Source organism: Lonchura striata, chromosome 1, assembly GCF_046129695.1.
Source record: "Lonchura striata isolate bLonStr1 chromosome 1, bLonStr1.mat, whole genome shotgun sequence".
NCBI lineage: Eukaryota > Metazoa > Chordata > Aves > Passeriformes > Estrildidae > Lonchura > Lonchura striata.
The window spans coordinates 49,061,477-49,075,289 of NC_134603.1; the positions used below are offsets into that span (position 1 = coordinate 49,061,477).

At 35.4% G+C, this 13,813-nt stretch overlaps 1 protein-coding gene across 1 annotated transcript in view; it reads left to right on the forward strand.

The window, feature by feature from the left end:
* Positions 1-13,813, forward strand: part of SMCHD1 (structural maintenance of chromosomes flexible hinge domain containing 1) — a 68,433-nt gene that overhangs the window by 19,584 nt on the left and 35,036 nt on the right. Inside the window, exons 8-19 of the mRNA XM_021551571.3 lie at positions 63-229; positions 2,414-2,507; positions 2,760-2,970; positions 3,777-3,894; positions 3,976-4,159; positions 4,668-4,865; positions 4,949-5,062; positions 5,516-5,622; positions 5,710-5,792; positions 5,945-6,058; positions 8,291-8,368; positions 8,443-8,562. Coding sequence (XP_021407246.3) covers positions 63-229; positions 2,414-2,507; positions 2,760-2,970; positions 3,777-3,894; positions 3,976-4,159; positions 4,668-4,865; positions 4,949-5,062; positions 5,516-5,622; positions 5,710-5,792; positions 5,945-6,058; positions 8,291-8,368; positions 8,443-8,562 — 1,588 coding nt within the window. The remainder of the gene's footprint in view (positions 1-62; positions 230-2,413; positions 2,508-2,759; positions 2,971-3,776; positions 3,895-3,975; positions 4,160-4,667; positions 4,866-4,948; positions 5,063-5,515; positions 5,623-5,709; positions 5,793-5,944; positions 6,059-8,290; positions 8,369-8,442; positions 8,563-13,813) is intronic.

A 13,813-nucleotide genomic window follows, 5' to 3' on the forward strand; every position in this document is an offset into this window, starting at 1 on the left:
GTTGATGGGAGTTCAGAAATTCAGTTTACATCCCTGCACTTATTATTTTACTCTTTTTGTAGCCATCTGATTCTACTCACATCACAAGTGATGATGAAAGATTTCTTCATAATCTAATATTAGAAGAAAGGGATAAAGAGAGTTTCACAGCAGTTGTCATTACAGGTGTACAACCAGATCACATGCAGTACTTGAAAAACTACTTCCATCTTTGGACAAGGCAGCTGGCGTAAGTTGGTGATTTAAAAGTGGGCTACTAACAAAGTCAAATAATTATGAATTGCTTCCTTTTGGTACTTTGACATTGGCCTTATTCCTGTTAAGGACTTTGATACTACAGTTAGCCTCCCTATGTAACCAGTTTTACAGAAACGAACACAACTGAATGGGGCATCCCCAACCAAAGATGTGACTTGATGATTGGTATATAATTATCCACTGTAATTTTTAGTAGCCTATTCAATTTAATGGTGTATTACTAATGTAAGAAGTTGTATATCTAATTACTAATAACTTCATCAGTTACTTTGCTCACAGCTGTGCTCCTAACCTTGGTACCTAGCTTTGTATTTACAGTTCAGGGGATCTTTTGGTTGGTTGAATTTTTTAAACAACAATAAAAGAAAGTCCTGATGCTTCATCCCAATTTAAGAGGGAGAAGGATATATGACACTATCTGCTCTGTACTGTAATAATGTCATCAGTGGGCCCACAGAGCCTGGAGATACCTTTGAATAATTTGGGTTTACCTGTTAAAATGATGGATCCATCTGTGAATATAAACTGAAATACAAAGTCATAGACAAATTTTTGAAATCTGGAAAACTATAGACCTTTGTTTTCAAACTATGATTTTATTTTTTGTGGTACCTATAATCTGATAATAATAGATATACTTAAAAAGACGGTTAATATAAGAATTAGGTAATACCTTACTATGTGAAATATCATTCAGTGTTGCACATAAAAACTTGTTGCTGAAACCATTTTTAACCTCATGAAAATATAGGGTATATCTACCTGCAGAGAATAATTTATATCCCTCATGAGCTTCCAGGTGCTCATCAAGTGAACATTCACACTTAAGTATGTGTTAGTTCTTTCCAACCATCTCTTGAAGTGAAAGAGCTGCCTCTGAGATGGAACCCAGGTGCAATTATTCAGATATATGCCCTGTAGCTGTTACAGTAAAACCTTTAGCTAAACTCATTTAGCCTTCCAGTGCTACACAGTCCTGCATCACTGTTTCAGTTGTGAAATGGCCTTTTTCCCCCTCAAACACCTCCCCATTCCCTTCTGCCATGCATTTTGCCACACATGTATGATACCAGATTCATTCTTCTTTAATGTGCTGCAGCGGAGCCTTCATTATTTTGGATGCTTTAAAGTGGAGATGAACTTCTAAAATAACAATGTCTTAAGGCCAGGAGACTGCCTTTTGAAATCTGGAAGAAATACACACAAAATACTAGGCAATTTGGACATACCATAAAATCCTGAGCAATAAGATCCAGGAGGAGCTTTTTTCTGGGAAGCAAGATTTCTCTTTGGGCAACATTTAGTGCAGTGGAGGTCAAAAGCAAAGCAGCTATAAACTTGCAGGTGCATTTGACTTTAGTCATGCATTCGGTCCCCTTGACTAGTACAATCTCATTTTTCCCCTAACCATCCCCCAGAAGTTTAAGGATTCAGTCTTTGAAGTTGCAAGAACTAGCTAAGTTGCTGAGAAGTTGAAGTAAATGGAGGTAAGTTCCTCAGATTTCTCAAACTGCATATTTCTGTGAAATTATTTAATCTGTTTGACCACATGGATTTTTTCATGAATGAGGAAAAATGCCAATTAGAAAGCAATGTTTACAACTGAAAAAATATTTCTATTATGCAGATCACATCCATGACTCCTACCTATATTCAAATTTGTGTAAATAATGTAAAGATAGTGGTTGTTTGTTGCATATTTCTATTACTATTAGATGATTGATATGAAACTGGTATTAGGGATTTGTGGCTCTAGTTCTTTCTGATTTCCAGAGTGCAGAACAATTTACAGTAGTTTTTTAGTTTACCCTTTGATGCAAAGGATCTGTAGCCAAACAATTGTGGTTTTTTCACTTACTCATTTTTTTTCAAATTTATTTTCAATTATTTTACCCAAAAATTAGTCCTAATGTGATTGTGCATGACAGAGATGAGAGGAATGAAAAGGAGGCACTCCTGTTAGTAAATCTTTTGTACAGATATATATTGTCAAAGAGTTGATCCATAACAGTGCAACAAACCAGTTATATTTTAATAAAAAATACAAGCTTTTTTTTTTTTTTTTTTTTTTTTTTTTTTTTTTTTTTAGAAATTATAATCTGCAATTTTTAAATTTCACTTACTGGTTTGGTTTTTTTTCTGAAATGTATTTCAGACACATCTATCACTATTATATCCATGGACCAAAAGGAAATGAAACTAAAGCTGTAACAAAAGAAATAAGCCCTTTCAACAACATCGATATTGAGGTAAGAGATTTTATACATGTTAGTCAAAAGTCCTCTTTGATGGCACCTTTTTTTATATCATGCCTGTTTCTCTGTAATCATGCATTTTTAAATACAACATGCAAGATGTGTATGTAGTTTAATTTTTTGAAGTAATTCTGTTCAGCATTGCAGAGTAGGAACTAATTCCTTTGCTAACAGTAAATTGTCTAAGTGCTTATTACTGTAAGTCTTATGCTCTAAGGAAAATCAACGTGTCTTCCTTTTTTCCAGATTTCAATGTTTGAAAAGGGAAAAGTACCGAAGATTGTCAATCTGAGGGAGATCAAAGATGACATGCAGACATTGTACATAAACACTGCAGCAGATAGTTTTGAGTTCAAGGCACATGTTGAAGAAGAAGGTATCGTTGAAGGCATCATCCGATACCATCCCTTCCTGTATGATAAAGAAACATACCCTGATGATCCATGTTTTCCATCAAGTAAGCGAAATGTTTTGCTGCTTGTCAGTCCTATCATAGACAGTCCTACTACTCTAAATATTTTAATGAAATAAAAACCACAGGAACTTTATGTTGAAATGCAAATTATTACCTGATTTAGGTTGTGACAGAACAGAAAAGTTCTCATTCTTTTGGATTAACAGATCCTGTGAATTGGTTGTTGTGGTAGCTCGTTCCTGTAAACTTGATCTTTGGCATAACACCATCTGATTTCAAATTATAGACTCTTATGGAATGTACTCCAGTTGAAACTTTGCATTTTCTTTTCTGCATCTTTGCTCCAACAAAGTAATAAAATATGAGCAGTTAGATTCAAGAGATTCTAGTATTGAAATAATGCAAATAACAACATGTAGTTTGAAGTCTTTAGTTTAAAATTTGTTTTACTCAGTTGTGCATTTCCAAAAAGGGTTTTAAAATACTTTGTGCTTTTTTTTTGACAAGACAAATCTTGAGTTAATTGGGACAAGATTTCATAATACTTGAAGAAATCAGTTGAAACTAAGGAAAAAGTAACACTCAAATTTTAAATTTTTTAATTTGGTAATATTTAACTTTCATTTAGAATTTTTCTTTACCTTCCTTAGTTTTTCTGCTTGGTATTTCTAAAACAGGAAAAAAATGTAATATTGTAATGAGCTTGATATAATGTACATTGCTAATGTGCTGAATGTAATAACAATAGTATTTCATTAAGATTACGATGGGTTTTGATATTATATTAGTTTTTTAAGGAAATATATTCAAGAACACTATTTTTTTTTTTTTTTTTTTTTTTAATCAAGGATTAAATGATGATGATGACGATGACTGTTTTTTAGTAGAAAAAGGTGCCAGAGGAAAAAGGCCTATTTTTGAATGTTTTTGGAATGGAAGGTTAATACCATACACAACTGTGGAAGAGTAAGTGGTTTGTACAGTCTCTTTTCTATAATGTAAACCTCTCTTTATAGAAAAGGATTGTAATTACTTTCTCCTTTTAAGTTTTGACTGGTGCGCTCCTCCAAAGAAGAGAGGATTGGCACCAATTGAATGCTACAACAGAATTTCTGGTGCATTGTTTACCAATGATAAGTTCCAGGTCAGCACAAACAAACTCACTTTCATGGATCTGGAGCTGAAGCTAAAGGATAAGAATACTCTGTTCACAAGAATCTTCAATGGTCAGGTAATTACTGCATTCTGTTAAGTGTTTCTTCTTGGTGAAGTTCAGTGCATATAATACAATTATTTTTCATGTCTCTCTGGTTTAGTGAGTAGTAATGCTGAATCTTTAAATTTGGAAACTTAAGACTCAGTATTTTTCCTTTTATTTTCTTGAACAATTACTTTATTTATATGTTGTTATAGGACAGTTTTTCTGGCAAGACCCTCTTCCTAAAAAAATATGGCTGCTGGGGGAAGCACTTTTTTTTGACTTGAAGTGTAGCTTTCTTGGAATTTTTTAAAATTTTCAAACTAAATAATCTTTTTTTTTTTTTCCTTTGTGTCTTTGTTTCTGTGTTTCTTTTTCTTTTTGTTTTGTGGTATTTTTTTTTTGTGTGTGTGTGTCTTTTTGGCTTTTGGTTTGAATACAGTATCTCTGTACTCTTACAATTGTTCGGACTTCTGATGTGATCAGATTCAAATTTTATAATAGATTGTCAATATGTACTTATTTTGTAATCTCTTTATAGGAGCAGCGAATGAAAATTGACAGAGAATTTGCTCTGTGGCTCAAAGACTGTCATGAAAAATATGACAAACAGATAAAATTCACAGTCTTTAAAGGAATAACTATACGTACTGATGTATCATCCAAAAGAATGCAGAGCCCTTGGACAATGTATGCTGCAATAGAGTGGGATGGAAAAACATACAGAACTGGGCAGCTGGTAAGTTAGTTGAACCCTATAAAAGGCAGATACTGTGCATTTGATGCAGGAATAATGTATTAATTGGTGTCTTCTGCTTATAGGTGAAAACTACTAAGACTCATCCAATATTCTATGGAAGCATTGAGAAATTTTACTTGTATGGGGACCATGATGGGGATATATTTGCCACTGGGGGAGAGGTTCAAATTGCTTTGGTAAGAAGAAATACAGAAAGGATTCACACAGCTAGTGTGGATATTAAATCTTTAAACATAATCCCTTGTCTGATCTGATTAAATTATTTTAAATAACAGTAAATACCTTTAATGTAATTTTTGACAATCAGCAGTCTAGAAATACTTAACTTTAGCTTTAATGTGAATATATTAAAAATATTATTCATTATGAACAGTCTGATTTATTAAGATTTGCATATGAAATAAAGTATCACAGTTGCCATCATTTACTATTGTAAATTGTGCATCCATTTTAACCCCTGTGATTTCAGCAAATTTTGAAACAATGTCTTGTAGTTTCACTAGGTAGTATTTGTTAGCATGTTGCATTATGTCTGTATTGATTTGTCTAGTCCCTTCATTGGGACATCTTTCTCATCTGACATATTATAAAGTCTGGCCGTTTATAACTGCACCAAATTTTTATTTCAGGAACCGCAGGCATTGTATGGTGAAGTGAAAATTATTCCAATCTCAAAACTTGACAGAACAGTGTCTGACAAAGCTGTTAAAAAATACATAGAAGATGAAATGGCAAGGTAAGCACTAGGTAATAATTACATAATTGTACATAACCCTTTATTTTGACTTACTGAAAAATTTTTCACCTTTTTTTTTCGTATTAGACTTCCTGACAAATTATCAGTAACATGGCCTGAAGGAGATGAGTTATTACCAAATGAAACAAGATTTGCTGGTACACCAATAGGTATATTTTTTTCTTGCAAATACTAAAATGTTAAATGCCACTTTAAAAATACATCATGCACCCTTGTTAAAAAGACAAGCATACAGAAATTTCTGATCACTTTTAATCCGCAACATATTTTAAAAGTCTGCCATTTTTCATTTTAAATTCAGGACCATTAAGAATAGAAATTTTAAATAAAAAAGGAGAAGCAATGCAAAAACTTCCAGGTACAAGCCACGGAGGTTCAAAGAAACTTCTTGTTGAACTCAAGGTTATTTTGCATTGTGAGTATTTCACTATATTTAATTGTATCTTCATTATTTTTTAAGTGCATAATGGAAAACAAGGTATTTCTTTGTATAATATATGTACCTACCTAAAATGCATATTAGAATTTGATAAATGGATGTGGCAGTTAGACAATGCTCCATTAGTGTATGTAGTATTTCAAAGCCACTTTTTATGAAATGACAATTGCCTCAGTACCATATATGTAATGTCTTAATGCTGTATTTTGATTACATCTTCTATTGCAAGTAAGGAGGCCTATCAATTCCAGCCTGTCTACTTAACATGCATAAGAACATGGGTAAAATGGATAATGTTTCTGTAATTAGCGTAGCAATTTACATGAGCTGCATAAATGTAGAGATGAGACTTGCTTAGTATCTGACATAAATTCATTTCAGAATTTAAAAAAAAATCAGGATTCTTTTGATTTACTGTTTGTGGTTTCCATTTTGTGGGTGCTTCACTTGATGTTCTCACATTGCATTGTTAAGAATTGCATTCTGTCCAAGGCAGCTGTTCAGATCACTCAAGTTTTGTTTTGAACACAGAATTAGAACACTAAATTATCTGAAAATTCCAATTCTGCTCATGTCAAATGTATCTGAAACTTGTAGAAACCTAAAATCTTCTTTCTTTCCATACACCATAGGAAAATCCAATTCCTTTATCTGTTAGGAGTTGTAAAAATAGCTTTCTGAGCACTGAGGTTATTGTAGTGATACATGTCAAGCAAACCAAATGGACATATCTTAGCTACAGTTTAGTGTATGTGTCATGAAGCTACATATTGTATTCTAATGGCACTTGTTTATGGGAGCTGGCCTCTGTGCATGACCATTGTCCAGCATAGTGTGCTGGGGCATTAAGAGGTTGGAACTGAACAAAAGCTGTTCATTTAATATAGATTATCAAATTGTCTCATATCGGCATGTGTGACAAACCAGTGGTTTGCAAGTTTAATAAGGTACAGCATCCTGATGTCAGGAAATATGGATTTGAGAGAGACCTGGTGTTTCTATTGTTCTGTTTTGTCAGGTATTGTTCTGTTTTTTTTCAGTGATCCTAGGATCACTGAAAAGTCTACCTCCTGAGCCATTCATTGATGGAAATTTGTACTTTTAACTGTTTCTACTGCTTCCTGTGTTAGCTATTTTCTCTACTCAGTTGAAGAATCAGTAGTGTAATCATCATAGTCTTCACCAGAACAATTAATAAGTCCTATGAGTGATGATTTGGGCATGGCACACCTGGCAAAATTCAAACCCCTGATTGTATAAATGAGAGAAATGCAGTTTCACCCATACAGAAGCCAAGATCAAATATAATGTACAAAAAGTTTCTCTTCTCTTTTGAAGAGTGGAATACTTGGTGGACTATGGGCTACCAAGAGACCTGAGCTGTGAGAAACCTGATCTGTTACTGGGGAGTCTTATTGTACAAGCTTGGACTCAAAATTAGTGTTTGAATTAGGGTAAGGGAATGATAGTCTCATCTACAGCTCTTTATCTCACGTATGCCATTCGGTGCAAGAACAGGGTCTTGAAACAGTTTTGCTTAGCTATAAAGCAGTTTGTATTTCTACTGCATTTCTTTTTATTCTGTGTAATCTTACTACAGTCACATTCTATATTCTGAAGTGTGTTTTGGGGGAAAATAAAAGGTATTAATGCCTCTTGACACTTACAACAGTAAATCTTACTTCTGTACCTTAGATTACAGAAGCAGTCACTAAAACTGCCTCAGAGTTTCAGTATGTTCTATTTTTGTATGTGTCTTAATTCTGCAGAAGTTTATAAAGACAGATAAAACAATTCGGAACAAAATTGTTCTTTTTTTCAGTTATATTTTCTGTCAACTGCACATTTTTATCATTGCTCCCATTTAAGCAATTTTGCTGCAGTCATGTGTCAGTTTGATCCATTGCCAGCATGGAGTGAGGAGTGCTCATACTTACAGGGAACATACAACCAAAGAGCTAATAAATTCAGCTTTACAAACCTGCTACTTTCAGTGCAATGTGCCTGAGGCTAGCAAGTTTTAATTAAAATGGTATTAGACAGGGAACTCATTTGTTTAGCTGTGATCAATGTGTTTAGTTGTAAAGCTGAATTGATGTTAGATCCAGAAGTGATAGTAATACTTAATAATAAGTGATACTAATGCTTGAAAAAGTTAAGAATTATGGTGTAAAATTTAAATACATGAGGTAAGTGTTTGTTTTGCAGCCCCTACTGAGAATAAAGAAATAATTTCCCATATCAGTCAGCATGGAGGCAAGTGGCCATACTGGTTTAAAAAAATGGGTAAGTTGCATATTCAGTATCTTCTATTTATTTTTTTTTTTTTTCTTTCTAATTGTACTTTTGTATCTGTTTAGAAAATCTTCAGAAGCTTGGTAACTACTCATTGAAACTGCAAGTAGTGTTGAATGAAAGTAATGCAGACACATATGCAGGAAGGCCTCTGCCATCTAAAGTATTTAAATTTACTATTATAGGTAAGAATTCCCATCTTTTTTCCTACTTTTAGTGTTTCTATTTGATTCATAGTATATCAAAATTTGTCATGTCCTAGTTGAGATGTGGTTTTCAGCACTGCAAAGTAGCATTTACATATCAAATTTGAAGCATTTCCAGGAAAAAAAGGCTTTTTTTAAAAGGTTTTGATTTCACATGTAATGTGTTGGCTCTGTGGTAGGCAGTTTTACATAAAAAAATAAAGGTTTGATGGAATATAAAGTTCATTGATGTGAACTTTCCCAAATGTACTTAAAAAATAAACTTCATTAGACTTATCCTTTTTCCTCATGCCATTGTCATAAATATTTTTTCATAAAACTAGTATTCATTAGGCCAACTTTCATGCATAAACCACAGAAATGCATTAAAAAATAGATTATATGTTTAAAATAAACATACTGAGATTGAAGTCTTTTTAAAAAATAATTAATTAAGGAAGACTCCTATGCAAAACTAAATTCTTATTTGATTGTAATGGGTATGTCTCTTAACTGCAATGCTTGCTAGAATACTCATTTCAGAAAGGGTCAAAGTGAAAGGAGAGGTAGTGGAGTAGCCTGGAAGTGTTTAGACTTTCTGGAACTTGATGATGGTGACAATTAATGTTGAGTGTTTGTGGCTAAGAGAGTGGGGAAGGCCAACAAGGCAGATACTGTTGTGGGAGTTCTGTTACAAACCACCCAGCTGGGATGCAGAGGCAGATTAAATACATAAACAGCTGGGAGAATTGTCACAATCACTAGTCCTTGTTCTTGTGAGGGACTTCACCTTGCCAGATGTCCAGTGGAAATATAACACAGCAGAGAGGAAATGGTCTAGGAGGTTCTTAGAATGTGTTGAAGAGAACTTGCTGAGCTGACACAACTGGTGAGGGAGCTCCATCTCCTTTTTGACTTTCTCTTTGTGAGCAGAGAAAGACTTGTGGGTGGTTGGAGGCTGTCTTGAGCACATCAATCACAAAATAAATGTTTACAGTATTCACTATTCTTGAAGTAAGGAGAACTGTCATCTTGGACTTCCAGAGGGCAGAATTTGTCCTGTTTAGGTGATTGGTTGATGGAGTCCCTTGGGAGGTAGTTCTGAAGGGCAGAGGAATCCAGAAAGGCTAGAAGAAGAGCAAAAAGGAAGTTCACAACCTGAACTTCAGGAGAAGACTCTGGCCTCTTCAAAGATCTGCCTCTTATTGCTCTCTAGAAAGAGGCCCTGGACAGACTGGAGGCCCAAGCAAGTTTGTTAGTATTCACAGGTCATCTCCAAGTTCAAATCTGGTTCATCACGAATAAATAGGACGTCAGACAAAAATTCCTGGAGGCTTACATGGATGAACAAGGAGCTACTGGCAAAACTCAACACAAAGAAGTAGTATACAGAAGGTGGGAATTCCTCCCAAGTAACCAGGAAGGAATACAGAGACATTATCTAAGCATGCAGGAATGGGGTTAGGAAATCCAGACTCCAATTGGAATTGAAAATGGAATCACTAGCAAGTGATATCAAAGTCAAGAAGACTTCTTTAAATACATAGGTGACAAAAGGATGGCTGAAATAAACATGGGCCAACTGTTGAATGAGACAGGGATGTGGAAAAGGCTGAGATACTAAAATCATCTGCCTTAGTATTTACTAGTAAGACATACCTCAGGAATCCCAGACCCCAAAGACTGGTGGAAGGTCTGGTACAAGGAAGATACACCCTTGGTGGAAGATACATCCTGGATGATCAGGCCAGGGCATACCTAAGCAAACTGGTGATACCTAAGTCCATAGGGCCATGATGGGATACACTCATGAGCCAGAGAGAGCTGGCTGATATCCTTATGAGACCACTTGTACTAATTGAATAATCATGGCAATTGAGAAAACTGCCTGATGCTTTGAGGAAAGCATCACTCCCATCTACAGAAAGCAGGCGGAGGACACAGAGCTACAGGCCAGTTAACTTCATCTCAGTTTGTGGGAAGGTGATGGAGCAGTTAATCCTGAAAATCATTTCCAGGTATGTGAAGGACAAGACCATCAGGAGTAGTTAGCATGGATTCACCTTCTATGAGGAAAGGACTAGCTTAGTAGATGATGTCTATGTAGACTTCAGCAGTGTTCTCATCAGTAAGATCCCGCAAGATCCCCACAGAGCAGCTCATTAAGTTTGGACTGGATGAATAGAGTGAGGTGAATTAATGAACAGCGAGCCCAGAGAGTGGTGATCTGTGGCTGTAAGTCTAGTTGGAAGGCAGCAAGTAGGGGTTACCCCAGGGCAATACAGGGTTTGATCCTGCTCAGTGTTTTCATTAACGATCTGGATAACAAGACAGAATGTACCTTTAGCAAGTTTTCCTGATGAGACAAAACTGGGAAGAATGGCTGATACACCTGAGAATTTGCCACCATCCAGAGCGACCTCAACAGGCTGCAGAAATCAGCTGTCAGGAATCTTAGGAAATTCAACATGAAGGGCAAAGTCCTGCACCCACAGAAGGACAACCCCCACCTGCCATCTAGGTATCTGGAAAGCAGTAGGAAAGGACCTGGAAGCCCTGGTAGGCAGCAGGTAGACACAAACCAGCAATGTGCCCTCACAGGAACAAGCAGCTGCAACCTTTTGGGCTGCATTAGAAGCAGGTCAAGGGAGGTGATCCATTCTCTCCACTCAGAATCTGTGAGGCTAGCTGGAGTACTGTGCCCAGAACTGGACACACTACATTACAACATAGAGACATGGATATACTGGAGAGAATCTGGCACAGGCCCCTGAAGATGATGAAGGGACTGGATGGTGCTGAGGCAGTGAAACAATATTCCCAGAGAAGCTGTAGTAGCCCCATCCCTGGAAGCATTCAAGGCCAGGTAGTATGGGACTCTGAGCAATCTTGTCTAGTGGAAGGTGTCCCTGTCCACAGCACGGGGGGTTGGAACTGTATGATGCTTAAGGTCCTTTCCAACTCAAACCATTCTATGATTCCATGATGTCTTACCTGAAAAAAGTCTGGGGGATCAGTGACTGCCCTGCCTGGAGGTGACTCATGGGGGTCTTACCAATGTGTATAAACAACTGAAGGGAGTGTAAAGAAGGTGGAGCCAGGCTTTTTCCAGTGGTGCTCAATGACAGGACCAGAGCCAATTGGCACACACTGAAACACAGGAGGTTCTCTCCAAACATCAGGAAACAGGGTTTTTTCACTATAAAGGAGACGTAGTGTTGGCACAAGTTGCCCAAGAAATTGTGGGGTTTCCTTTATTGGCGATACCAAAAGTCATCTAAACATGTTCCTGGGCAACTGACTCTAGGTGGTCCCACTTGAGCCAGGGGCATTGGATAAGATGACTTCCCAGAAAAACCCTTCTGACCTCGACCGTTCTGTGAACTTTATCTACAAGGGAGACAGGATGAGGGAAAGAAAAAAAAAGCTAATTTCTTTGCATTTAATATTAAAATGGTTATTTTTGTCACAATTTTGGGACGTACAGCTAACATGTTTTCAGAAGATCAAAGGCAGAAAAAAATAAATGTTTTCTATTTCTTCTGCAAAAGAGAGGCTTTAAATGCAAATTCTTGAGGCAGAAAATAGTTCTTTGTATGTAGCATATTCTTCTGAAAGTTTCTACTTAATAGCAGAATAGAAAGAGGTATTCTTGTATGACACTAAAGAAAAAAAAATGTTTGGCATTACTTGAAAAGAGTAATTATTTAAACATATGTCTGAAAAAATGCCATGGAAGGTTCAAGATATTTCTGTGAATATCTTCAGAAGATATTTCTGAAGATATTTCTGCAAGTAAAGAAGAGAAAAATAGACTTGCTCTCTGAACAAAAATGAACCTTGCTTCTTTATCAAAATGAAAGAGAATCTTATTATTTTCCAATAATAGTGTGGCTTCCCCCATTGTGGCAGCATTCAATTAAAAATTCCTTCAGCTGTAGCAACTGAAATGAGCAAATCTCAATGGAAAGGAATAAAAACTTGAAAAAACAACTTAGCTAATAGTGTGGTACTTTTAACACATGGGATACTAAAATCTTTAAAACTTTAGCTATTGCTGCTTTTTTATTTATTTAGAAGATAATTCAACATTTTTAACATTGTCAGTTTTTAAAGGTAGATATTTCAAGTCTTTATTATTCCAATTGTGTTTGTGTTTTCTCAGAGGCAGCCATAAAGCTTCACACTTGTTATTCCAAAATATTAACATTAGTGTTACCATTCATGATGTAGATTCTAAAAATACAGAAAAGAACAGTCTAAATTGAAAAAGCATTTTTGGCTGAGAAACAAATTATTTTATTTCTCTAACAGAAGGTTGTTGTTGAGTGTTTATAGTTGTTCTTGATAATCTAAAAAATCACTATAAATGCTGGTTGAAACTGAGCTTCCTAAGTCAGCCTACAAGGTTTGTGGTTTTAGTTTAGACATGTTCTTTTGTCAGTTACTGACTTTAATATTGCAGAAGTTATTCTACTGTTACTTTCTCAAATAATTTTACAGTTTTATTATTCACTTACAAGGATAAATAAAGTTGTAGACACTGTTACACTTTCTCTTGTTATAACCAGTAACTAATTTTAGTCAATACAAGGTATCTGTTGTCTCTTGTGCAAAGGGAACTCCCTGATAATGGACACCCCTGGGTTTTAAAATAGTTGTTAATTTGAGTTCGAAATTGTTTGCTAGGATATTAATTTACCACTTAGCTCAGCATCTGTTGCTTCTTTTTTCAAAGGTCACTTTGGTCAAGACATTTTGTTTCCACAAAATAGGATTCTTGATTTACATGCTTCAGTTGATAGACACTCCACTTATTACCACTGTTTGGTCTTGTTTGTTAGTGCCTAATTGGAGGCAGTATAGCGGGGCCAGGTTTTGCAGGAAAGATACATTCTTATTTCTTTTCCTAATACTCATCATTATATATCTTTATCTCTCAAATTTGAGGCAGGTGTAGAGCAAAAATATTATGTTGCATGAATTATGTATTTTACTAGAATTAAAGCAATAAAATATTTAGGAAAAGCTGTCCACACAGAACTTTTTCACTTTCAGGTGCTGTATTGATGTTTTGAATTCTTTGGGAATTTCGACTGTCCTGTTATGTTTCTTATACTGTAGTCTCCCCCTGTCACATTTTAACTAATTTTTTTATTTTAGTGTAAGTTAAAAAAAAAGAACATAAGCGTAACTTTGGTTATAACAGTATTCTGAACAGCCTGTTTACTTTGCATCTGAAGGCTTAGTT